At 42.3% G+C, this 26,488-nt stretch overlaps 1 protein-coding gene across 5 annotated transcripts; it reads left to right on the top strand.

Annotated features, from left to right (window-relative positions):
- The first annotated feature begins 542 nt into the window (after positions 1-542).
- LOC120495994 (24-hydroxycholesterol 7-alpha-hydroxylase) lies at positions 543-25,884 on the top strand. Of its 5 annotated transcripts, none has more exons than XM_039696011.1 (15): positions 2,860-3,198; positions 4,443-4,538; positions 5,417-5,512; positions 5,599-5,640; positions 9,882-10,017; positions 10,789-10,963; positions 12,578-12,727; positions 13,595-13,688; positions 15,155-15,253; positions 17,119-17,209; positions 18,316-18,449; positions 19,370-19,465; positions 21,283-21,384; positions 24,207-24,294; positions 25,007-25,884. In XM_039696011.1, the coding sequence occupies exons 1-14, from the start codon at positions 3,022-3,024 to the stop codon at positions 24,261-24,263; spliced, it is 1,545 nt and encodes a 514-aa protein (XP_039551945.1). In that variant the 5' UTR covers positions 2,860-3,021; the 3' UTR covers positions 24,264-24,294; positions 25,007-25,884. The 5 variants fall into 5 exon arrangements, with proteins under 5 accessions (XP_039551948.1, XP_039551945.1, XP_039551944.1 ...); XM_039696010.1 differs by having other exon boundaries at positions 2,863-3,198; positions 21,296-21,384; XM_039696014.1 differs by lacking the exons at positions 4,443-4,538; positions 5,417-5,512; positions 5,599-5,640 and adding exons at positions 543-632; positions 1,294-1,388 and having other exon boundaries at positions 3,088-3,198; positions 21,296-21,384.
- Positions 25,885-26,488: the final 604 nt, after the last annotated feature.

Raw genomic sequence — 26,488 nt, 5'->3', positions numbered from 1 at the left:
CTGTGGCACTTTGTGCCTCCCTGCACAGCTGTGCTGTGGGTTTGGGTCAGCTTGTGCCACACTCTATCAGCCTGTGTTTCATTGACTCATAATGTGGGGTAGACAGGACCTCTAGAGTTCACCTGCAGTCATCCTACAGTCAGTCCTCTTGTCAACAGGAGAGCTCTGGAGTTACAGCAGGTTGCCCAAGGTCTTGTTTGGTGCCCTGAAAAGCTCCCAGGATGAGGGTTTCACAACCATGTACCTCTGGGTACAATCTCACTCTGTTTTCTCTATGACCATGCTGTAGGGAGTGGAAAACAACAACTAGATCTCTCCTTAAAGTAAACCTCATAGTATTGCAGTATCCTATGGAAGGAACAGCTCTCCCTGGTCATTTCTAGCCTGAAGAAATAGGTTCTTTTTTAAACCAGATGATTGGGGGATGGCTGTGAAGGGGAATATTCTCTGCCCACAGGACCTTTGAAATGAGTCTGACTAGAGGTGGATGTTGCATGGAGAGCTCTGTGATGTGTGGAGAAGGGCCAGTACTCATGGAGAGCCATCAAACACCTGGATCTCCTATATCCCTGAATCCTGAGAAGACAGCACCAGCAGAGAGGACCCTTTCTATTAATTTATTTCAACTCTCAGTGAGATGGAGTTTTTTGGTTTCTGTCCCAAGCCAGTTTGACCAAAGGCTGCATCTAGAGGGACAGAGTGTGGGCTTCAGATGGGGTGGAAGCACAGCAGCGGGCTCTGGGCCAGCTGTGTGCTGCTGGAGAAAGGCAGCCAGACTGCCCAGTGCCCTCACCTGTGCCTCTGTGTTAGTTCACTTGGAAAAACCATCAAACATTAACCACTGCCCAGCCCAAGGAAAGCTTGGCAGTGACTGTTACACATTCCTACTGCTTGTGTCCTCCTCACAACAGTGCCTTGCATCTCATGTCCTTCACCAAATCATGCCCTAAAAGTACAACCTAAACAAAACAAACAAAAAAGGCCAAAACAAACACAAAAGCCTTTAATGAATGTCTTCACAGAGGCTTGAGAAATTGTCTGACCTGTATACATAGATCACTTTGAACTCACTACTCAGTCAGTTAATGAAAATATACCATGCATATAATGAAAAGATGCATTTCTCCAATATTACAAGGCCTTTAGCTCTCTTATCACTTTACCCATTTATAGGAAGAGAAATAATTTAATGGCTAAAATAAAATCAGGAAATAAACATATAAAGAGCTGTGATAGCTAAACACAGAAGTGTAGGAATATCACAGTTAACAGTGATTTATCTGTTTGTTCCAGACAGTTTGCAAAATGGAGTTCAACACCCTATTTGTCACAGCTGATGTATGTGAGCTTGTTCTTCTGCACCTACAACCAACACGTAACATCCCAAGGTATTTCAAAATGACTGTTTAATGAATAACATATACCTAATTTTCACAGCTCTGAACCTCCTACTATCAGGTATATTTCTGCTGTGCTACTTTTACCATATTGTCTGTCTGCACAGGTACAAAGGCTCCTGTTTGTGCACCTTCTCTAATGAATAACATATACCTAATTTTCACAGCTCTGAACCTCCTACTATCAGGTATATTTCTGCTGTGCTACTTTTACTGTACTGCCTGTCTGCACAGGTACAAAGAGGTTTGTGCACCTCTTTCTGTATAGGAAGTGAGTTAAACTGTATTTGTATCTGTATTTGTTTATGCCCACTGCCTCTTGCCCTTTCACTGGGCACCCCGAAAAAAAGCCTGGCTCCATCCTCTTTGCACCCTCCCTTCAGGTGTTCATACACACGGAGAAGTTCCCCCTGAACCTTCTCTTCTCCAGACTGAGCTGTCCCAGCTGCCTCAGCCTCTCCTCAAATGACAGATGCTCCAGCCCCTTTTTGGCACTTCACTCTTGGCAGAGGATCACCTCCCTCAGTCTGCTGGCAGCACTTTCCCTGATGCAGCCCAGGGTGCTCAAGGTCCATCTCTGACTCGTGTTCAACCTGGTGCTCACCAGGACCCCAGATCTGCAAAGTTCCCACTCACCCAGGTGCCCCCTCAGCCTGTACTGGTGCACGGTGTTGTTCCTACCCCGTGGCAGAACTTGGCATTTGCCTTTGCTGAACTTCATTAAGTCCCCTTTTTTTTTTAATTTTTTTTTCCAGGAAAAGCTGGACCAGGGGATCATTGGGGTCCCTTCCGACCCATTGTTCCCTGATTTTGAGATAAATTCTTTGCCTGTTTTCCAGCCTGCTGAGGTCCCCCTGAGTGGCAGCACACTCATCTGGTCTGTCAGATACTTCTCCTGGTTTTCTGTTCCCTTCAAACCCACTGAAGGTGTGTGGGGGTAGATGCTGACAGCACTTCCTAGAGGCTTTTTATACTTAATGTATTCTGTACGTAATTTTGATGTGCCACTTTCACACATGCAAAGAAACTAATCTGACCTCTATGAAACTTGACTTCTGACATGGCACTGATGTAATAGAGGTGGCCAGCAGGCTTTGTCTGTCAGTTCAACCTCAGAAGCATTTCTCTACTCCTCAGACGTTGGACACATCCAGCCTTTAATGAGGTATCTCAGACAGGTGAGAGACACCTTTCTTAAGGTTTCTGCTTCAGGTGATGCCTGCAGAAGTTTATTGCTGTCTCTGACTTGCTGAAAGTTAAATGTCTGCAAATCACAGGGTCTTTGCTTTGTAATCTCAATACGGAAAAAAAAAAAAAAAGAAGTATATTTTTTAAACTGAAGAAGGCTCTGCACTGCTTTGCTGGTGTCCCCGGCTGCCCGGGTGGCCTTCCAGCTACTTGGCGCAAAGTCCAAGGCTTTGCCCCAGCAAATCTAGGTTTTGCAAGCAGCAGACTTGGTCCCCATCCCAGACCGGAGCAGAACAGGCTCTGCCATTTCCAGAGCGAGGGCTGGTGCCCTGCGCTGCCCAGGGCTCTGGCGCTGTGCCGGGGCCGCTCGCAGAGGCCTCGGCGGCGGCGCCGGGAGCGCGGCCGTGCCGGGGCCGCGGCAGCGCCCGGAGGCAAAATGGATCTCGCTCCGCTCTTGGCAGCGCTCCTGGGACTCCTCATTGTCAAGGCTCTTTTGTTTCAGCTGGGAAACCCGAGCTCCCCTCCTTGCATCAGGAGCTGGATCCCTTGGTTTGGAGCTGCGTTTCAGTTCGGGAAAGCTCCTCTGGAGTTTATAGAGCAAGCCAGAAAGAAGGTAATGCGTGTGCTGGCCTGCCTGCTCGGGTGCGTGCTCAGGGTGGCTGCCTGCAAGGGGAAAGGCAACCAGAAACTTCTGCCTTCAGTTTTGCCCTTTCCTGTCACGTTTTGTAACGCCAGGAGCATTTAAATGGTGGAGAATCGGCTTAGTGCCACCAGCATTGGTGAGTTGTGGATCTGATCCAGGCACGATCTCTGTGCTGTGATCATCCTGTTTGGATCTCTGCCGTTTTGCTTTTACAGTCTGGCTGTGTGTTAATCTTGGTTTCAGATAATGTGGAAAGCTCTGTGCCAAGTGCTGGGACCAGGAAACTACTTATTTGCATGCCTAAAGTTAGGTGAGATTTTTGAGCACCAGCTGGTGTCCCTCAGCATTCAAGCAACACAGAGATGTTCTTGGCAGACAAAGCTTTCTGTCCTGAAAATCTTAACTAAACATGGGGTCAGAATTTACCCCTTGGACTTGAATTTCTTTTTCTGTGTCTGTTGGATAGAAAGTGATCAAATTCTTAATTTCTAGATATTTAATAATAACTGACATAAACCCCAGTTTCCCATTTTCATTCAGGGATTCTATCACCTGCTACTACAGTGTCATCAGCCTTAAGTGTCTCGTGCTGAAGGATCACACAGCCTCACTACTTGCAAAAACTAGCTACAAATGAAACCACTGTAACATCCTAAAAAAAAAACAAAAAAACAAACAAAAAAAAACCAAAAAAAAACCAAACCAAAAACAAAAACAAAAACAAAACAAAAAAAAACCCAACCAAACAAATAAAAAAACCGAAACCCCATATCAATAAATACTGGATGTTTAAAATTTGCTTTCTCATTTTGAACTGCTAGATTTCATATTTGTATTTCTTTTTGTGTTGTTATAAACTAATGGTGTTAAAGCAGAGGATTAAATCTGGTCTTTGAGAGCAACAAGAGCTATCAATCTTGTATTAAAGCACATTGGGTGCATCATGGGGTAAGCTCAGAGGTATGATCTGGAGTTTCTTGGCTTCTCTGGGCTTGACAGGCCATTTTTTATTTAATATTACTGTGTCTTTCCTGTAGCTTTCATCTGTGCAAATGCACACTCATTGGCTCTGGGTTAATTAATATTGGTGTTCATTTGCCTGGAGACCCTCTGGGCTCCAGCTTGATGCTGTGGCAGCTGCTGACACATCTGCACACTCCAGGAACACCTGAAGGACTTTATGAACCTCTGGTTTTGTTGGAGAAACTAGACAGAAACTAGAACAAGAAACATTTTCAATGGCTGAAAACTCAAAGCAAAGAAGGAAGAGAATGCTTTCTTACATCTTTCCCTTTACCATGTGGTTGCTGGTAGGGCTTTTCCTTTGACTTTAGTCTAGCAGCTCCTTCTGACCTCTCCCTGTTGTCCCTCTGGGGGCTGTCTCCATCCCTCCCTCCCAGCTTGGCCACCTGCCTGCAGCACCATCACCTGGCTCTCCCTGCCTCTGAGGAAGGCCACTTGCTTGTTGTCCCCTTCCTCTCCTTAAACCCTTCTCAGGCACTGAAAGCCTCCCTCCCTTCCCCTCCCTTCCCACCTCCCACACTGGCACGCTGTGCTGAGGCCAGGAAAAATAAATCTTTTCCTGCCTGCTCCCTTTTAAAAGAGTAGGCACTGTTGGAGAGTACAGCCAAACAAAACACGTGCTGCTGCCAAAGGGGTCATTAACAGGCACTCCAGGGCTTGCAAAATACATCTGCCATAATTCCAGGCTCCTTAATACTGCCAGAACAAGGATAAGTGTCCTTAGTACGAGCGAGCTGCCCTCGTAAAAGGTGTTAGAGAAACAGGCTTTAGGCAGTGTGAAACCTCATTTCAAGGGTGTTATCTTCAGGGGAGACTCTTGCAATTCCTCCTCTGGATTAATTCTTCAGACTGTCAAAGTGACACTCATGTCTTTCTTAATTCCCTTCTTTCTTAATTACTTTCTTCCTTAATTCCTTTTGTGTCTATCCTTCACTGTTTTTTCTCTCAAATCCTGGGTAACACAGTAAAGTTCCACTGCTTCCAGCCTGCCCTTTGCTTGGAGTTTGCTGCTTCTATTTTCCTCCCACGGAAGAACACGTGGGCTGGAAGAATTGTCTCCTTTCCCCCTTGTGTCATCACTGGGACTAAGAAAAGAAAGTTCCCCTGCTCTAATAAAATATTTAATCTCTCATCTAATAAAAGATACCACCTCTTCCTCCTAAAGCTGCCTGGTGAGAGAAGTTTTGCAGCAGTCTGGAATGGACAGGAAAAAAACAGAATCACCATGCCACATAAAATACAGGGTGAGCTGCTTAATGAGGCCTTCAAAGGATGTGGCAAACATGGTAAGAGTTAGTAAGGAAATTCACCATGCCACATAAAATACAGGGTGAGCTGCTTAATGAGGCCTTCAAAGGATGTGGCTCCCGACTTGGCGTGGCAGACACGGTAAGAGTTAGTAAGGAAATTAAAATTCTTCTCATCAGTTTGCTAATTAAGCAAACAGGAAAACTTCAGTTAAACCCAGGGGATTGCTCTGCACTGTTGTAGGGACCTGTGGGATCCATGCATCCCTTTCAGAGTGAGTGCTGAACGGGGACAAGGTGCCGTGCCCCGGGACTGCTGGCCTTTCTGTGTGTGGCTGGGTGAGGCTCACTGGGTCACTCTGCAAGGGACATCCATCACTGGAGGGGAGCAGGCTGGAGGAGGCTTCTGGTGGAGCATTTCCAGCTCAGTCACTGAAGGTCTGTGACTTCTCCCAGGTGTAGAAGACCACAGTGCTGCAGTCCCTGAGCTAGAGGAGGGACGTGGCATTGACCCTGTGTGTGTGCACACCCAGTGCCCCCAGCTGCCAGCAGAGCTCTTGGTGCAATGCAGCTGTCTCAGCTGAGAGTGGTTGTTCTCTGGGGAGGAACCCTGGGGAATATGACTATTTCCCTGATTTCCATTAGGATTTTGGAGAATATCCTTCTGAAGTTTTTATTTCTCTGGAGTGTTACTTTCCTTAGGCTTGAATCTGTCTCTTACTGTGGCACTGAAGTGTTTGCCAATCTTTGGAAAAAAATTAGCTTTCATGAGTGAAAGCAATAAATCCTAAAATGATTTTTTTTTCTTTCTATATCTCTCTATGTTGTGAAGTGTCCTTAAAAGCTGTTTCAGAGCAATAACCTGGCTGCAGTGTTGGCAGCAGAGCCTGCACTCCATTGGTACCTTCCCATAACACAAGTGCAGAACTGCCCCACAGCTCATTCCAGGAGCTGATTTTATTGCAGTGTAACATCAGTATAATTACACATTTTGACAGATGAACAGCCTGGTTATTCAGGTGTCTGTCTGGGACAGCAGCCATCAGGAGATGCTCAGTAACAGGTGTAAGGGGCACACCCTGGTGAGAGTATGTAGCCTCCTGCTTTTTCTTCCCAGCTCCTGGTTTAGGGATTTGCTAGGCTGGAATTTGCGTCTATATGATTGATCTAATCTCTCTTATTACCCTATGTATAAATGTGGCTTCCCAGCAATGCACAGCAGTGAATCCTTAATTTAATCATGACCCATATGAATGAAGTATTCTGTCTGGTTTTAGACCATCTAACTCCTAATCTCAAGCCCATTAGCTTTTACATTATGAGGAACTGAGAATAATGATTATCTTTTCCTCTTTTCCTGGGATATAAATTCACTTAATCTCCTTTTATTGAAATATTCATGCATGTTGTGCATCCTTTCACTTTGACTAGCTCAGAATATCCTGCTGAGATGGAATGGGCAGATGCAGGCACAGAGTGGGTTTAGATGTTTCTTGTCCTTTTTCCTGTCCTTTCCTAGCAAGATAAGAGCTCCAGATTAATTATCATAGAATGATTTGTGTTGGAAGGAAAGAGATCATCTCATTCCAACCCCTCTGCCACAACAGAAACACCTTCCACTATCCCAGGTTGCTCAGAGCCACATCCAACCTACTCGTGAACAATTCCAGGGATGGGGCATCCACAACTTCTCTGGGCAGCCTGTGCCAGGGCCTCACCACCCTCACAGTAGAGAATTTCTCCCAAATATCCAGTGCAAACCTACTTGCTTACAGCTTGAAGCCATTTATTAGCACTTGCATAATAGATCCTGGAGTAATTTCAGAGTGTCATTATTCTAAGCCTTCTTCTGTGACATTTCTAGGTCTCCTCATTTTTTAGATTCTCAGAGGACTCTAGATCATGAGTAAACTTCTAGTTCTTCTTCCAAAGAATGAATTAGAAAATACTTCTAACACCACACAACCTTATGTCTCCCTAAAAGCTGTATTGGGCTCTTTTGCAGTACATCCTATTTATCCACTACTAATTCAGTCTTTAATAATGCTTACTGTAATTTTTTGGGTACCAAAATGACTCTGAGGCTTCCCAGGTCCTTCTGACACCACGTTTGCCTGTCCATCCTCGTGTTGCTGAGGATGATTTAACAGATCACAGCAGGGCGTTCTGGAGTTCTGCAACTTGTTATTTTAATTCCTCAAGAGTTCTGAATTGAAATATTTATCTCTGTTTTACCTAGAACTTGTTTAAGTCTATTCTGCTCAATACTTCCTTCAAAACAAGGTCTCAGTCCATCACTCTCAGTGAAAGGCTCCAGGGTGGGATTTGTCCTACACTGATGTAATCCCTAACTCAGGTTCCTCCCCCACTCGGTTTCCTTACACCACACTGGGAGACTTCCTGCAGCTCATATGCTTGGAAAAGTCTCTGTTGTTTGGGAGGCAGATTGCCTTTATTAGTTTGATTTCAAACCTTTCTTAGTAGTTTAATTTTGCATTGCATTTATCAAATGTCATATCTATTTGAACACAAAATTCTGCTTTCTGAAAGATCTGTTTGAATATCTCCATGACAGTGTTGCTCCTTGAGGCTGACTTATTCTGGAGAAGGTCATCTATGAGCCTTCTTATTTCAGTTTTGTTAAATATTGATCTAGTTGTAATGATTCTAAATAGATTGCAGGAAGTTGGCTGAGATTCAAACCCAGATGGTTGTGTGGGTGTTTGCAGGTTACCAGGATGGTCACTGGACACAAAGTCAGTGCTGGCAGTGGAGTCCAAGGGCAGCTCAGCTCCCTCCAAAAACAGGAGTGCAGAACATGGTCTGGTGAATTGGTGTTTAGGATCCCCTGACTGCACAGACTTGATTTCTGTTGTCTGTTATGGGAGTGCAGACATCTTGCTCACATGTAATTACCTAAAATAAAGTGTTCCAATCTTTAATTGAGTGCGACCTTAATTGAATAATTAAGTGTTATTGCAGGTTGCTATTAGTTCAAATTTAATTTAATTTTATTTTAAAGTTAGTTTAAGTACATTTTAATGTTAATTTAAAATTTTTAAAATCTAATTTTTAAGCATGGTACAAATTCACTGATTTTTATCCAGACTGATGATGAAGACATGGACATCAAAAAGCAATCTTAGATTAAATTTAGCTATTATAGAGTCATAGAATCACAGATTGGTCTGTTTTGGAATGGACCTTAAAGCTTATCTTCTTCCACCTCCTGCCATGGGCAGGGACCAATTCCAGTGGACAGCTGCTCAAAGCCTCTCTTGAACACTTGTTATTAAAACAGTATTTTATTTATTATCACCATAGAGTTTGAACTGTCATTCTTTCTTTAATAATTTGCAGTTGAAGGACGCAATCAAAATTCAGCTGATGCCAGGAAGAATCTTCTCCTTGGCTTCAAAGAGCTTTTGATGCATCAGGATTTACACTACAGACACCAACAGCAAAAGAAATAGTTAAAGTCAATGGCATAAACAATGGGAGCAAGGTTGAATGATCTTTTTATGCCTACGTCTGACAGACAGAATATATTACACATTTGTTTTCTATTTTAGAGTATTTGCAAATATCAGGGATCATTTTAACAATGTAGGAACTCAGAATTGAATTCCTATTGCTGGAAGTTTCAAGAGGGCTCTAGGATATTAGATTAAGGGAAGATGAAATAATGATTTATGGCATCAAAAACCTTTCCTGAATGTCAGTCACTGTGTTCTGCTCAAAGGTTGTTAGCTATTGTGATATTTATCTCTACAAGAAAGAAATCATTGGTATTAGGAGCAAGGATGGGGGAGGGAAGGGAAGGGAAGGGAAGGGAAGGGAAGGGAAGGAAAGGAAAGGAAAGGAAAGGAAAGGAAAGGAAAGGAAAGGAAAGGAAAGGAAAGGAAAGGAAAGGAAAGGAAAGGAAAGGAAAGGAAAGGGGAAGCTGAAATATTAAAAATATGCAGGAGGGTGAACTTTTTGCTAAAACAGTGTAGACTGAAATAGTAGGATTATGGATTTTTACAGTATTGGTACTTTGCTGTGTCAGCCAAAGGATGCAGTAGATCCATCCCTTGGGTTCTCTAAATCTACATAGGTTGTATTGTTTGAACTGCAATGTAATTCAAATATAAAGTGTTAATTTAAGAGAATAATCTCTTCCACTCTGCAGGAGGTCAGGCACATACCACATTCCGTTCTGGTCATAAGCCTGCAAATTTTGGTCTGATTCATGTTCATCTTTGTGCAGGTCTGAGCCAAGGTGTGCAGAGAGCAGGAATGACCAGGTCCTGCCTCCTGACCTCTCAGCAGCACTGAGGTCATGCTGGGGCTCCTGCAAAATTTGTTAACAGTGTACTGACAGGAAATCTTTGTTTGTTCCAGCATGGACCTGTGTTCACAATATTTGCTCTGGGAAAACGGTTCACTTTTGTGACTGAGGAAGAAGGAGCTGAAGCATTTTTTAAATCTGAAGACTTAAATTTTGAACAGGCAGTACAGCAAGCTGTCAAGAATGCAGGTAACTGAGACCTGTCTTTTTTAAAAAGGAAACCAAATCTAGTTACCTGCGAACATTAAATCCCAACCAAGAGCCTGTTGGCTTTTTGATCATGCCTTAAATGCTTATTCTAATCCATGACTATGCTGTGAAATGGTGAAATTCAATTTCTCCATGACGACCCAGTACTGTAAACTGGCTGAGGGATTTGCATTCAGTCTCAAGGAATCAGAAGTTTCTGATCCAGGGAATGTTACTACTTTTACCATCCAGCAACCCCCGTTTGAGATCAGGTCCTTTGTTGTGGCTGGACCTGCATGTACATTGTTATGAGCAATGGTAAGTAATCCTATCACTTCCCTGGAAAATGTGTTTCTCCCAGTTAGCTTTCAGCAATAATTAGTTGCTACACAGTAGTACAACAGTCATTAGAAAAGGATGAGGTGTTTATGAGGATGTAATTCTATAGCATGGAGACACAAATTGGGGTTTTTTTCACTTCATTCAGTTTTGTGGTGTTCCTGCACATCTCCGTACACCCCACTGGGGGGAAATCTCTGGATTGTTGGTTCTGGCACTGAAGCTTCACGAGGCAGGAAGAAAAGTCATTACCAAAATCTTTACATGGTACAAGGAAGCTTCCAGGGAACTGTGCTTTAGGAAAATGAGGGTTAAGACATTTAAATTAAAGTCAAAAGAGTCAAGAGTCAAAAGTTAAGGGTAAAATTGTTCACTCTATCTTTCAGTGAAAAATCTACTTTCCAAAGCGTTTCTGTTTCCTTTTGTATTTAGTCTCTGTTCCTGCAGAAGCATTTTATCAGAACCATGGTAACCTCTACAGCATGATGAAGGGGAAGATGAGTCCCAGTAACCTGCACTTGTTCTCAGGCACTTTGTGTAAGGAGCTCCATGAGCACATGGCTCACCTGGGCACGGAGGGCACGGGTGACCTCAATGGCCTGGTAAGGTAAGGGAGTTTTGCAGCACATCTCTAACTCAGGGGTGTCCTACGTGGAAAGGAAATATTTCTGTAAAGCAGCTGGGGCTCAGAAGTCTTACAAAAGTTTTTGTCAGGATGCTCATCACAGCTCCATGGTTTCAGGTGGTTCACAGGGTGGAAAGGGTTTCATGTAAAGGTGTTTCTCCCAGTTGGAAGAAGCAGCTGAGCTGCCTGTTTGGAAAAAAAAAGAAAACACAGCATGTTCCAACAAACCCTGTTTCCCAAAAGATGGGATAAAACCTTCACATTATTTATAAAGAACTTAGAAAAAATGCTTGAACTTAGAAAAAATGTTAATCTTCTGCAGTTGAGAAATTTCCATGTTTGAGCCAAGCTTAGCTTGAAACTTAACTAAGACCCTCTGCAACTGACTTGGCTGCCAAAACTTAACATAAAAAAAAAATAAAATTGTTTCATGTGACAGCAACAAAGCTTTTAACTCCTTCTTCCTGATTATCTGGGACAACACCTGTATCTTTTCTGTCCATCTGTACTACAAGCTGAATATTCATGGAATCATAGAATGGTTTGGGTTGGAAGGAACCTTAAAGATCCTCTTATTCCATCCCCTGCCATGGACACCTTCCATAGAGCAGGTCACTCAGAGCCCCATCCAGCCTGGCCTTGAAGACTCCCAGGGATGGGGACAGATAGATGGGGACAGATAGTGCCTTTGGTTTGGCCCTGTTTCTAACACCTCACATTCAGATTGTCTCTTGCTGCCTTTTCCTGCATAATACAACAAGATACAGCTGTTAGTGCAGTTAAATCACTTGGCACCTCTCACTGCAGTTACTGCAATTTGGATTAACTGGGGAAAAATGTGGGGGAGAGGGGCTTTGAAATCTCCTAGGGGGTGATCAGTTCTGCTTTGCTAAACAAGGCAAAGTAAAAGAATTGGAATGCAACATTCTGAATAATTGTTATTTAGCTGTCTCAAAATGAAATCCATAGAGCCACCAGATGGCCCCCTCTTCCTAATTATCAGAAAGTCAGAAAAGTGAGCAGTATTCCCTGAAATACTCATTTAGCAGCATCTGGGACACAGCAAAGGCTGCACAAGAGTTTTCTGGAGTACAGGAGAAGAGTCTGAAGAAGGAGCTCAGAGTTTGCAGGGTAACAGAGGAGCAAGCATGAAAGAGTGAAATGAAAAGAAACCAAAAAAAAGCATTATCTGCCCAGGAAAGCTGCAGCCAGAGGAAGGATGTTTGGTCCAGAGGGGTTTGTGCAATGCCCAGAAGGTTCATATGGGTAAAACTGAAATGAGGGGGGTGGTTAATGGGGAGAAGGGGACCTCGGTGGCCAGAGCCTTTCTGCTCCTACTCGAGTGAGCACGCCCTGGCTGGTGAAGTTCAGCCATGTGTAGAAGACCAGCCTGAGGTCTGTGAATCTCCTGCCTCTGTTTAAAATCTGAAATGAATATGGGGCTGAGGTGAGACCCTTGTGCCAGCCCTTCCATACTGATGTGACCCTTGAGTCCCACAGCTTCCAGGGCAGGCAATCCAGGTGCTGAATCCTGCTCTAAAACTGCTGCAGCAGCTTCCCTGTGGCCCCTAAGTCTTGGGCATCTTGTCCTTGCAGGCATGTCATGTATCCAGCGGTGGTGAACACCCTGTTTGGGAAGGGCATCTGCCCAACCAGTCCAAGTGAAATCAAGGAGTTTGAAGAGCATTTTCAGAAGTACGATGAGGACTTTGAATATGCTTCTCAGATGCCCGAGTGCTTCCTGAGGTAAAGGGGCAGAGGTGATGACATTTATCAGACATTTATCTTGCTGCATCTCAACCATGGGAGACATTTCCCCTGGAGGATGATGCCCAGTTTTTAGTGATGGTGTGCCCTCAGGTGAAGCAGGCTTTTAGGTGAATGCTTCAAAAAAGTTCTGATCTTGTCTTGTGCATTTTCCTGGTATAAAGCAGAAATAACCTGGTGTAGGTGAGCAGAACCCAGCTTGGACCTGTCTGTAGCAGCAGAATGGGGTAAAGAGCAAAGGGCTGAGCCTAAATGTGAGTCCCAAGCTCAGGGGGCCTCCAATGAGTTGTCTCTCTGCTCTTCTCCACACCTCACCTGTTTTCCCAGTACCAATCCCAGGTTACAGTTCCAATCCCAGGTTACACTGTCACAGAATTGACCTTGGGTAGAAACACCTAAACCCTGAGGAGGGGCTTCCAGACACTGTCAGTGCTCTCAGGGCCATCATTGCACCTTTAGCACCTCAAAATACCTTCAGAAAGAATTGAAGATGCTCTAAAAAATGGCCTTGATTTTCTTCAAGAGAATCATTCTTCAAAAGATTGGCCTAAGCAGTCTGTCCAAATCAACAATGAAAACCTGTAATAAAAAGGTGTGAAAATGTAGGAGTGTTGCAGTCCCAGGTCCTGGCTGCAAGAGGAGGTCTGGCCAAGGGGAAGGCCTTGGACATGCTGTTCCTCATGCCAGTCATCACTTCTGTTGGTCAGACTGACATTGGCTGTTCATCAGCTCACTGCTGCCCAGGGGCTTTTGGAAAACAACCCAAGGAGGGCTTCTCATGGAAAAGGAAATGTTGGTTTGTGCTGCCTCAGTTAAGTGCTTCTTGTTTGTTGCTTTTCTTTACAGGAGCTGGTCTAAATCCAAAAAATGGCTTCTAAAATTATTTGAGAAAGTAGTGTTAGATGCTGAAAGGACCAACCCTTCAGAGACTGCATCCAAGGTAAACATCCGAGGCTAGGAAATAAGATGACTTTGTTGTATATTCTGACTGAAGCAGTGGAGAGCAGGAATTACTTCAGAACTGGAAGAAATAAGTCAAATATGTCAGCTTTTATAGCTATACCCAATGTTCCAGTATTGCTGTCACCTGCAGTAGGACAGACCCATAACTTTTGACTCCTGTTCCTCCATTTAGTTCATTTCAAGCAATTCTGAGAATTAAGATCTTCCCCTGGGGAATTTTAAGGCAAGGGGTCAGAGCTATGACCCATCCCCAGCCTGCAGTACCACACTGCAGAGAGCACTTGAAAGAGGTGAGAGAAAGACCCTTGAGTTGTTCCACTGAGGGCACCGTGCTGTGAAACTTCAAAACCTTACATGTGCTATTTATAAACCCTGGTGCAGAGTGAGCAGATCCTTCAACAGCCAGACTGGTAGAAAATAGCAGATTACTGGCTTGGGAGCCAAGTACCCTAAATATTGATTGTGTCAAAGCTGAGATAAGTTGTTCCCCTGGTTATTCTCCTGAGCTCTGGCAGGAATTCTGCCGATAGGGCTGACAAATGTGGCAGCAGACTGGCCTGGGAATTTTGATCTACCAAATTGTTGTAGGACAGATCATTAAACAAAACTGGTTTTATTTAGACTTAAAAGCTTTACATACTGCAGTTTATTTAGTAAAATAAACCAGATCAGCAGAAAGAAAGAGAAAGCTGGAGAGGAGCTGGTGGGAGGTAAGAAGGTGCAGGAAGCACAAACTTGGTGTCTTAGATTGGATGGGAATTTGGAAAAAAAATCAGCCATTTTTTATTCAAGATCAGCCTTTTCCCCTCTGAGAAGTAGGCAGGAAGCTTTGCCTCAAGTGCATGTTTGCCCCGCATTCAAGGAAATGCTATAAACAAAAGCTGATCCTAGAACATTACACAGTTCCTATAGTTTCAAATATCAGCCCATTGAAGTCACTGCTTAGGTCACCAACAAGGTGCCTGAAACTGGGGAGTTTGCTGATGTGTCAGACCATCTCTTTCTAACAAGCACCTTTTTGGCATGAACAGAGAGAACATTTTCTTCACTTCCACTCGTTCAACTGGCTCATTCCCATCTTGAGGTTCTTTAAAGCAGAGGTGCAGAGAAGGGATTAGAATAGAGATTATTTTTTCCTTTCTTCCACATACAAGCAGCAATGGCGAGTGAGGGAACCTAATCCTCTAGAACTTTAAGGAAATGGAGAGCAGTGAAAGTATTCAGGAGGAATTCATGTGGTGCACTGAGTTCCCCTTGCCCTCTGCCTATGTGAGTATCACTTTCTCTTAATAGCTGTCATCTCTACCTTGTGCCTTCCAAAAAAACCTTAACTAACATTCCTTCTCTTTGAGAAGCTAGTCCTTGAGTTCTAGTAAGCCCTGCCCCAAACTACATTTTAATATATTCTTGGAAATACAGATTATTTTATTTTATCTTTAACAGACACTTCTGCAACATCTCCTGGATAACTTGCAGGGAAAACACCTAGCTCCCAGTTATGGCCTCCTGATGCTCTGGGCTGCCCAAGCAAATGCTGTGCCTGTAAGTACATCAGCTGCAGAAACACCTTCTCTCTCTTCTGCTCCAAAGCCTGGGTTTGGGAAGGAAAGGCTTTGAAGCAGAGGTCACACACACTCCATGGATTCCAAAGAAGGGATTATCACGCCCACATGCATCACTACAAATATACCCAGGCTGCAATGTCACAGAAGCAATGACAAGAAAAGCTCTTCTTGTATTTTTCCTAAATTATGTTGTCCCTTGTCATAACATTTCAGGAACATAAGCCTCACAGCTATTAAGATCACAGTCTTAAACTGTGAAGAGCATTTAACTCTGTTTTGAAGCACTGTGGCTGTATTATAGAAAAAACTATTTCAGATAACCAATTGTAAAGAATATCAAAAGCATTATATAGAGTAACTTCATCTGTGTGTAAACCCTCAAGTGATTTTTTCTCTTTCATTTTTGGGAGATCTGCTGTACAAATGCCAGTGGAAGAAAAGCAATAGTTTGATTCTAGAGCTGTTACATTTTGTCTGTGTTAGAAAAGGATTTGCTGGATTAATGACACTGATATAAATATGCTAACAAGCCCAGTATATCTAAGACAGCTTAGGCTGACCAAAGACATTTATAGGAATTTCTCAGATGAAAAATCCATAGCAGCGAAAACATCCTTTATTTACCATGACTACTAAGCTCTTTCCAGCACAGTTATGTCCATTACAGATGTGATTTAGAAAAACATGATAGTGAGTTATTTTTGTATGTTCCCCTAACGGATATATCTATGTTTTTTGGAGATTGGATATTACTGCAGTTTAGCCTAAGGGAAATTCATCCATTTCAGTGAGGTTTCTGTGGATTCACGTGTTGGTGTAAGTGGGAGGCATAGCCTGCTGTCTGTTATCAGGATAACTGACATTCCTTCCACAACACTTACTTCTGTAATATTCAGCTGTAAATAGACATACAGATATTTTTCTGTTTCTCAGAATAGTAACAACCACTGTTCTGGGGAATGGAATGACGAAAGAAAAGGCCTTTCACCTTCCAAGGGCATTTTTTACAAGCACTTTAAACCCTTTTATCTGAAACAATTCAGTTATCCCTTCTTAGCCCATGGAGTGAAGCCACAGTGTCCAAGTGCTGTACAGGAAATCTAAGCTACAAGATTTGCTTTGCAGGGTGAGGGCTGCATCCATGTCAGTCTGTTTGGGAAATAACAGTCAGAGTTTCATCCCTCACCAGCACAGATGGCCCACGACCAGATCTGTGTGCAGGCTGCACCTCCCGCTAGCTCAGCAAGAGGAGAGAGACTCCTGGCATTGCTGCCAGTCCTTCTGGTTTCATCCTGCTTAAGAGGATTTTCTCCTTTCCTAAATTTCTTGATTTTCAACTTCATTGCATAATCAGTTAGCAAATTATTTCTAAAGGGGATATACTACTCCTTGTTTTGCTGTTAATTAAAACTTTTCCTGCCCATTTTAATGTGACTCACCATGACAATGCCCTGCAAATTATTTAACCTAGTTTCTGCAAATGCTAGTATGAATTTATTTTTCTTTCATTCCTGCAGCTAAAACTAATCATGCATGATGATTTAGTAGTTCATTTAACACCTAGTTATTTGAAAATAAAGGATTCTGTGTTTCAAATCTCAAGGCCAAAGCTATATAATGTTCACTAGAGATAAGTACACAGCAGATGACTAGACATAATCTCCCAGGAGCTGAGCCCTTAGATATGGATTTACCCAGGAAGCACAGCTCCTCATGCATCTCAGCCACAGCAGGCACATACAAAAAAAGTCCACATGTTTTCACCTGCCTCTGTGACTTGCTAAAAAGATACTGTCATTCTGCTCCATGTCCCTCAATTCAAGGATTTCCATCTCTGTTTAGGTTGCATTTTGGACCCTTGCTTTCATACTCTCTAATTCAGCCATTTACAAGAAAGTAATGGAAGACCTGGCTTCTGTTTTTGGCCAAGCAGGTAATTAATGTGATTTTGTCCTTCTGGAAGCTGGAAGTGATTTATCCTGTGTTGGCCCAGCACAGGGCACACTTGGTCAGTGGCTGGGAACAAGGAGTGTTCCAGTTAAGGGTTCTACTGACAGCATAGAGGCCAGCTCTCAGGTCTTTACTCAGTATATGTTCAAGACGTATTTTTAAGCAAAAACACCTCTAATGTTAGCAGAAGGAAGTAGGAAAAGAACAGTATGTGTTTATTTCTTCATTCCTATCACTTAAACTTAGATTTGTATTTCTTGTACTTGTGCTTTTTCCAGACACCTAATAGTTGAGGTCTTCCAGTTCAGGTGCTTTTCATGGTGTGTTGTTCACCAGAGTTACAGTTATTCATGGTTAAAAAACAGACCAGGAACTGTTCTCTTTTCTGTCATCAGAGACAAATTTTTCCAGCATGGTTCACCTGTTACAGTTATTCATGGTTAAAAAACAGACCAGGAACTGTTCTCTTTTCTGTCAATAGAGGCAGATTTTTCCAGCATGGTTCACCCCCCATGAATAACCTGTTTCCCTCAGAAAGCAGTCACCTATTGGGAGCAGTGGTTCCCATATTCAGTCCCTTGGACCAGAGTCAAACTTTCACAGAAGACTCTTTGTTGACATGGGTCAAAACTGTATCAAGAAACATATCAGTAATTAACCAATAAAGAAAACTCCTGAAGCCTTTTTCCTGGCCTTGCTTCATTTTCTAATGTTAACAGAGCCAAAGAGCTCAGCTGTGGCTTCTTGTCTGGGTGCCTGCAGTCCCTGAGATTTCCATGCAGTATCCTGTGAAAGCACAGAAAAACTCTGAAGACTTTTAACTTCCAACATGACTTTGTTTGGTCCCTTCTAACACCATATCTACACCTACCTTAAGTTATTGAATTATGTCCAATGGCTTTTCTTAAATTTTACTGATTTGGGTCTGTTTGTTTACTTTGAAATATATTGACAGTTTTTGTGTGTAAACAATGCCTTGAAGTCTTGAAGTATTTCACCCACAGTCCTAAAGCAAGACATGCCAGCCTGTATCAAAGCAAGTAAGAAATGTAATTTTCACATGGAGTCTTCTTTCTCATGCCATAACAGGTAAAGATAAACTGGAAGTCTCTGAGGAAGACCTGAAGAGGATCCCTTTCATTAAATGGTGCACTTTGGAAGCCATACGGCTGAGGTCTCCAGGTGCAATCACCAAGAAAGTCATAAACCCAATTAGAATTAAGGTGAGGTTTGGTTGTGGGGCTTTTTGTTTGTAATCATCTGTCTTTTCGTTTCCACACTTTTTCCCCTTCTTTTTTGGTTTTGTTTTTTGTTTTTTTGTTTTTTTGTTTTGTTCTTTTTTTTTTCCCAGAGGATGCTGTGTGATTTGTCTGGAAAGGGTCCTCCCAATAGATCTGGGTAAAATTACAGTGATAGAGATATTCCCCAGCCTCACATATATATTCTTTTTAATAGATTTATTCATCATCATTAATTTATGAGTGGTTTGGATTGTTTGGCTCAGTCTTGCCTTCAATTTTGAATTGATTTAATACTGAATTGAATTGAACTAGAGATACTGATGGCATATAAAAGAGGAATCAGACACAACAAGTATAGTAGAAGGAACTACATTTCAGTTACTCATAAGACTCCTTTTTGTCCTCTTCACTACCATTCAGAAGGGAGATGTCAGCATTCAGGAATCTGGCACAGAAATGTTTGGGAAAAAACCCACACTCTTAAGGAATCAGTGCTCATGACTATTTAAGATTACTGGTCAAATTATCACTATAATCTATCTACTGTCCTAGAAGGCTTTCTTTGAATTTCTTTGCATTGAAGGAAGTATTTAACAAAATATTTAGAAAAAAGAAAACAGCTCACATGATAAATCAAGAAGCAGGAAAGACAGAAATAATGCTTCTGATCTTTTGATATCTAAAATAATAGCACAAATAATCTTTCCAACTTCCCCATTGTTTAGGTTTTATGGAAAAAAAATAGCAGCAGCAATAAGAAACTTCAGACATGTAATATGGCCACCATGGCTTTACTTTCACTTGTCTTTTCTTAGGATCTTCTGCTGATAGAAGAGAACTACCAAGGAGGGACTATTTTGTGAGATTTTTAGTTCTTTTCTTAGAGATTTTTCTCTTTTCAGAATTTCACCATCCCTGCAGGTGACATGCTGATGTTGTCACCATATTGGTTGCACCGGAATCCAAAATATTTTCCTGACCCAGAAATGTTCAAACCTGTAAGTTGTCACTCAGTGTGGATATTTTGCTGCCTTTTCTTCCCTGTACTTATTTTACAATAAAAGCATATGGACAAATGTGCTTAAATCTGGCAGGAGAATGGCCTTGAATACAGAGACATAAAGGAGGAGCCTGTAGGAATAAAAAAGTCTTTTAAATTCAGTGACATGTTGCAGGTAATATGGTACTACTTTAGTATCACTTTGATCCTTATCTTACCACTTTCTGTAACTCCCTGAAAGAAGAGAGCAGCCAGGTGGGGCTCAGTCTTTTCCCTTAAGTAAGAGCTGATAGAATGAGAGGAACCAGCCTCAGATTGTGCCAGGGGAGATTTACATTGGATATTTGGAAAAATTTCATGACTAAAAGCACTGTCAGGCATTGGAACAGGAAAATGGTCACCATCCCTGGAGGGGATGTGTAGGTGTGGCAGCTGGGGATGGTGGATTGGCAATGCTGGGTTAATGTTGGACTTAGAGGTCTTTTCCAACCTAACCAATTCTTGATTGGTTAACTTGATTTCAAGTGTTTTCCTCTCCCTGGTGGATGATTTCTCGTAGGTATTATCTCTGCTAATTCAGTAGTTAATCTAGTTTCTTGATTATTATTCCACTGCAGGTGGCTGTGTGGGCAGGCTTGTAACTGCTCTTTTTAGCACCATCCAATATAGAACAGTTTGTCTTTTTTATAGAAATACATCAAGAAGTAATTTAAACAAAACTTCCCTTCTAGCAAACTCTTCCTGATTTGAAATCCCTTTTAACAATTCCTGCTCCTTTGAAATCTGAAACTCTGATGCAGCAGCTTATTTTTTTAGTAACTTTATTTCTAAAGAGCAAGTGAGCTTGTTTTTTAGAAACTCTCCCTTTTTTTCAAGAGGAATAGATGAGTGCCCCTTGGACATTGTCACTGCCAATGTATGACCTTGCTTCATCACCACGGAGATATTTTTTCTTCTTTATTGTATTTTGATGCTTACAGGTTTCTTCTTCAGAAATCTCTAATCAGCCCTAGCTGAAAAAAAACCCCTAAAATAGATAAATGCAAGATGATGTCTTCTGTGGGACAGCTTCATCAGAGGAGTTCACCACCAGAAGCTTGACAGGGTGTTACTTGGCAGAGTAGCACTGAGTTCGTGGAGGCTGGTACAGTTTGTCACCCAGCAGTCATGAGATTTGCTTCTCTCAGTGTCACCCACCAGAACTTCAGCCAATATTGCCTTGTTCCTTGTGTAGTCCCTTTCCTCTCAAAGCAATTTAGGATGGAGCAGGGATCCCTTTGGGTACAGACAAGCTATTTTTTGTGGAGAATCTTTCATGTTCTCACACACTGGCTTACACCAGTTAAAGCTCATAGACCTTGCATTTATCTGTGCAGAGTGTCTTAGAAATGTTTTTTCTGTGCAAGATGTGTGTGAGCTATTTGTGTGTCATGACACAATTTTGTGGCTGAGGCTTCTTTCAGTACTGGTTGAACATTTGCATTTGTAGATACATTTAAAAAGAGAAGGTTGCATTTTAATAGCTGAAGATGCAGGATTTAGGAAATGGGGAGGTATAGGAAAACTGCTTTAGGGGTAATTTTGAAAACTTCTCCAGCATTTTAAGACACCTAAATGTGTTTCAAATGGGACCCTCATGTCTTTCCCTGATTTGGTGTTGACTTTTGGATCTAGATTCTAATACTAACAGGTTGAATGCAGAAAAAAAATAGTATTAGTACAACTTTGTATTGAGGATTAGCTGTCCAAGGTCATTTTTAGCCTGAAAAAATAAAGTTAAGCTTTATTTATATAAGGCTGATTTGGAAAAAAAAGTTTCTTCCCACAGGATCGTTGGAAAGAGGCAAATTTAGAGAAGAATGCTTTCTTGGACAGCTTTGTGGCATTTGGAGGAGGGAAGCATCAGTGTCCAGGAAGGTCAGTGAAACAGCTGGAGTTTATTTATTCCCAAACCCTGCAGAGAACAACTCTCTTGAACTGGGCTTCTCTTACTCTTGGAGATAACGTGTTTGCTTTGCTCTTTGTCAGTCTCCTAATGTTCAGCACCATCTGCACCTTGTTTAAACTGATCTGGGAGTGGTTTCATTCCTGGAAAAGACAGGTGAAGTCACAGTGAACAGGCGGAATCTGAGATCAGTGTATTAAGGGATATTGCCCCCCACCCAGGGAGTGGTGGGAGGAAATTCAGCCTGGCTCTGCCCCTGCTGAGGTTTCTTTTCATCAAGGGAGAAAGAAATACACCATTTTACAGACACAGTTATTTAGGTTGTCTTATACCAGTTCTAAACAAACCTACAGAACATTTCTCAGGTCTGAGACTCTTTCCGTCCTCTGTGATGCCATTGACATCTCTGCTGATCTTCAGGTATCTTAACCTCCTCTCTGTTTGAATCTGGTCTTTGCATTAGGGCACACAGAATTGTATAATGGCTTAAATTGCAGATCCTGTCTCACTTCACTCCTCCAGCAATGCCAGCCTTGGTACTTCCTGCATTCCTTCTGTTGTTTTCTCTGCTGTCCCTCTTCCTGGAAAGAGTCCCAGGGAGCCAGCTGCTCCTTGTTCCTGTGTTCAAACATCTCTGTGCTCAATCCTCTGCCTTCAAAACCTGAGCTCCTCTGAGACAAAAGTCTCCTTAGAATCCTTTAGACCAGTCATTTTACCTCGAGCTCCATATGGAGCAAGGAATCTGGAGGGTATTGCAGAGGATCTGCATTCTGGAATCTGCACCCTATGGCAGGCTCGACATGAGTGCCACATAAACTTTGTGAAGGCATTAAAGTCATGAGCAAAATGAATAAAACTGCTTTTGCCATTTAGCCTTGCCAGGGGGAAGTGCTCACTCCCTGCTGTACCTCGGTGGCTTGTACCACATTCCTGAGCTAAATCTGAGCACAGCCTCATTCCCAGCAAGGGCAACAGCAAAATTCACAAGAGGCATCTGCAGGTACAGGGAAAGCTGCAAAACAATGTTTCTGAAAGCTGCTTGTTTATATATCCTGACCTATATCTTTGTTCAGGCTGTTCTCTGGGCTCTGATAACATCTTTCAAATAACTTTTTGTTTAGAGAGGAAAGTATAACATTTCTACACAGACAACAGATGGAGAATCTTGTTCTTGCTGAGAAACAAAAAAGCCCTTTCAGACCCTTTGGCAGTCCACATGGTAACACACACCTTCAGGTTTTTCAGCAATGATTATAAAATAATAATGTGATGATCTTGAAAAAAACCAAAAATTAAATCAAGGGTTGTATCAAGGATTCCAGGTTGCAGATTTCCTTCATACAACTGAATGAAACAATGTTATTTCAAGTTTAAGGTGCATTTTTATTCATTTCAGTACTGCAGTATATAAATGAAATGTATGAAACATTTAATTTCTCCATTGTATAAGTTCAGCATAAAATTAAAAGCTAATTTAATCAAACGGAAAGCTAGTAAATAACTTAGCTGTCCAATATTTTATCAAATTGATGTGGGAAGAGCTCTCAAAAAGCCATTTCTGTGCCATATTTTTTACCTAAAAGAAAAATTTGATGCCAGTTTGACTACTTTGGTTGGACCAGGTGATTATTGCCTGTGTAGCTGTGCTTGTCTTGCACGGGTGCGATGCAGGGCCCTGCTGTGCAAACAGAGCTGGGACTGGAAGGACCCAGCCTTGCATGGTGCTGCAGGGTTGGAGTTTGGGCTACATCCCACCTGAGCTGGGCTAATAGCCATCAAAATATCTCTGCACTCCATTCCCCTGAGCCACGGCCACCAAAAGCTCAAGGCAATTGCAGTGTGAAATCACAGGGATAATTTGGGTCTGAAGCTGTGCTGAAACAAGCAAAGATATCCCACTCCAGAGCCCAGGGTGGCTCCATGTGCAGAGCCTGGTGGCTCTGCAGGAGTTACCTTGGGTTTGTGAGGCTTTTTAGCTTCCCTTCACACCTGCCAGGCCAACTCCATGTGCACTCATGTAGCTCTTCCCCTGTGACTTCCCCCATAGCTATTTTATCCAGGTTTCCCAGCATTTCTCTGTACAAGAACAAGGTGGTATTACTGTTTTAACTGGGTATTTAAGACTTGTGTCTAAACTCTGCAAGTGAGTAATCCCATGACCTCACATAGGTGCACACTGGTGAATGCAGAGAGCTCTTGTACACATAAGCTTTAAAAACCAATAGCCTGGAGGATTTCACCTGCAGTCATCCAAAATCTTCTCTGGCCTAAGAAAGACCCTTGGGAGAGTGTTACAGAAAAAAGAAACCGTGCCCTTGGGTCTCCTACTGCATCCTAATGCTGACGCATTAAATAATAACTCCCACTGTCACTGCTCTCTGATGTCACCAGGCTCCCAGCTGTATTATATAACTTTATATAGCACAATTAGTCATATGGCCTTTTCTGTTTGACTGCCTTCTCACTCCTAGGAAGTTATTTCAAGTCAGCAAGTGTTAGGAGAACATAAATGTTTATACAGTGGAAAAATCCATAACGATAAGGAGCTGGTTTAAAATAGGTGTCAGAGGGATGCTGTCAGTCCAGTGTTTCACCACAAAAAGAAGGGGCAGCTGCCACATTTGTGTTCTTTGCTGAGTAACAAACCCAAACTACAGCAGTTTTCCTATGGAAGATAAAGGCAGAACTAAAGCAGAGAGTGTAAAATGTGTCAGACACCCTGTTTCTTACCTGATAATAACACACACGTGATGGTCAGTCTGGAGGGCCAGTGCATTCCTCCCTTTTTGTGCAGGTGGTTTGCAATCATGGAAATCCAGCTGTTGGTTGTGCTGTTCCTGTACAAGTATGAATTTGTGCTCTTGGATGCAGTGCCAAAGGAGGTAAGAGATCCATGCATTTGTGTAGCATTCTCCATCTTTATACCCTTCATTCATCAGGTTCAGCTGAACAGCCATGCTCAACTGTGGCTACATAAATTTTGAGAGGAGTGTTATAAAACATATATCTTTGTTTTAACTCAGAAAATCCAGAGTAATTCCAGCAATTCCAGTTAGTGGGGCTGCACTGCCTGTACAACAAAGTGCTTACAAGAAGGTTTTGTCTCATCGTTGCCTAAACATTACAAAGAGATTTGATCCTTGTTGCTCACAAAAACAGTAAATATGGAATGAGATCACTAATACTTTAAAGATATGGAATCAGGTGTAACACTTGTAGTGCTCTTCCACTCCATATTCAGGGGGGGAAGGTAAATGATTAAGTAAGATTGAATGAGCAACAGAAAGATTTTACGCTTGTGGTAGAATGGCACAATTGCCACTTCATTATTTAAATATTTTGAAAGTATTCAAAACTGTGAGAGTTTCTTAAGAACTCATGTGTCACCCTGACAGAGTGGTTGGAATAATAATTAACCATGAAGGCCCTACTTGATGGCTTTGGCAAAGCCATAAAAGAATTATTGGTATTTGGTATTGGTTCTCTTAAGACTGAAGATGCAAGGATACTTGTATCTTAATGTTAAAGCACAATGGTAATGCTGTTAATTAAACTAACTGATGTGGTTTTTTTCTGAATTTCTCCTTCCTTCAGAGCCCTTTACACTTGGTGGGGACACAGCAACCCATGGCACCATTACAGGTCCGGTATAAATGTCGGGAATGAAAGTTGTGCAGCACTGACCTTTCTTTGCCAGCCCACGCTGGATGGATGGACCACTGAGCTGCTTCCTAATCCCACATCTCCAGACAGCTTCTCTGCCTGCAGAGTTCTTGATTTCAGCTTTCAGTGCTGTACACTGTGCTGTGCCAAACCAGTGCAGTCATACCTGTGCTCCTCCCCAGCTGCCCACCTCCCAGTGCTTCAGTCCAAGCTCTCCTGCTGCATCCATAATTTGTGGGCCAGTTACTCACTGACTTTGCAAATCTGATATACTAAACTCACCAACCAAGTATTCAGGACAAAAACCTGCAGTGTCTGGAAGTCCTGTGTGGAAGCTGTGCCAGAACCAGCGGAGAAGCAGCTCCCTTGGGCCAGGTCACTGCTTCCTGCAGGGCGCTTCAAACCAAGGCCAAAGTGGTGCCTGATGCTAAGAAATCTCATTGGTAACAGCAAACAGCTCCCTGGTGCTGGTGTGCACAAAATCCAGGACAGTCTGAGCAGAGACCTCTGGATCAGCTCCACATCCTGATAAACTGTGGGCACTTGTGTGTCACTGCCTGGGTGGGCAGGTGAAGGTCTGGCCTGCTCTGCTACAACCAGTGCCAACTTCTTGTGAATAAAATGCATTTGTCATGGAAAAATTGCAAGCATTTGGGATCTTGTTCCACTAGAGCACCTGAAATTTCTGCTGAGCTTTATTTTGCTCCTCAGGATTCAGAATTGGTCCTTGCATGAATTTGCAATGAAAGTTTGACCATGTTTAGCTCCCAATAAAAAGTGATTGCAAGGAAAGCTGTTCCTGCTCATGAGACTGGTTGTCTGTTATCTAGAACACTTTTACTTTCCCTTCCATGAGTTATAGAACAAATTGCACAAATCTAAGAATATTTAATCCTGTAAAGAATATCTAGTAAAAGTTGTTTGAAGACGCTGTCAAATAAGTTCAGATACCAACACTTTAACTGCTGTCAGATTTAATATACAATAATAGCTGGCATGTATTTTTAGTCTTAGAAGTAAAGATTATCCATCATTTTAAAAGTATTTGCAAAAAAAAATCCCCTCATACAAATAGACTCTGAACAACAGAACAAACTATGGGAACATGCACAGGAAAATAACACATTGTATAATTCTTTACATGGTTGGCTTACCTTTGTGATGGATAGAACAACTTCAGTGATTTATATGGCTGGAAAATAATTCATCTAACTTTTATTTCAGCCCATAATGGTTAACTGTGTAAGTGTTGCAATCTTAATTGCTGTTCAAGTATCTCTTCCATAACTGAAGGCCATTCCCTTGGATTTCATGCATGGCATTACCTGGAAGTGTATATTTTTATTTTGAAATTTGGAAATGACCATAATATTTGTAAGGCAGGCTGGATGGGCCTCTGAGCAACCTGGTCTA

The sequence above is a fragment of the Passer montanus genome, unplaced genomic scaffold, assembly GCF_014805655.1.
Source record: "Passer montanus isolate IOZ18808 unplaced genomic scaffold, ASM1480565v1 scaffold94, whole genome shotgun sequence".
Taxonomy (NCBI): Eukaryota; Metazoa; Chordata; class Aves; order Passeriformes; family Passeridae; genus Passer; species Passer montanus.
Note: the sequence above shows the minus strand (reverse complement) of the source record. Positions and strands in the feature narration are given on the sequence as shown.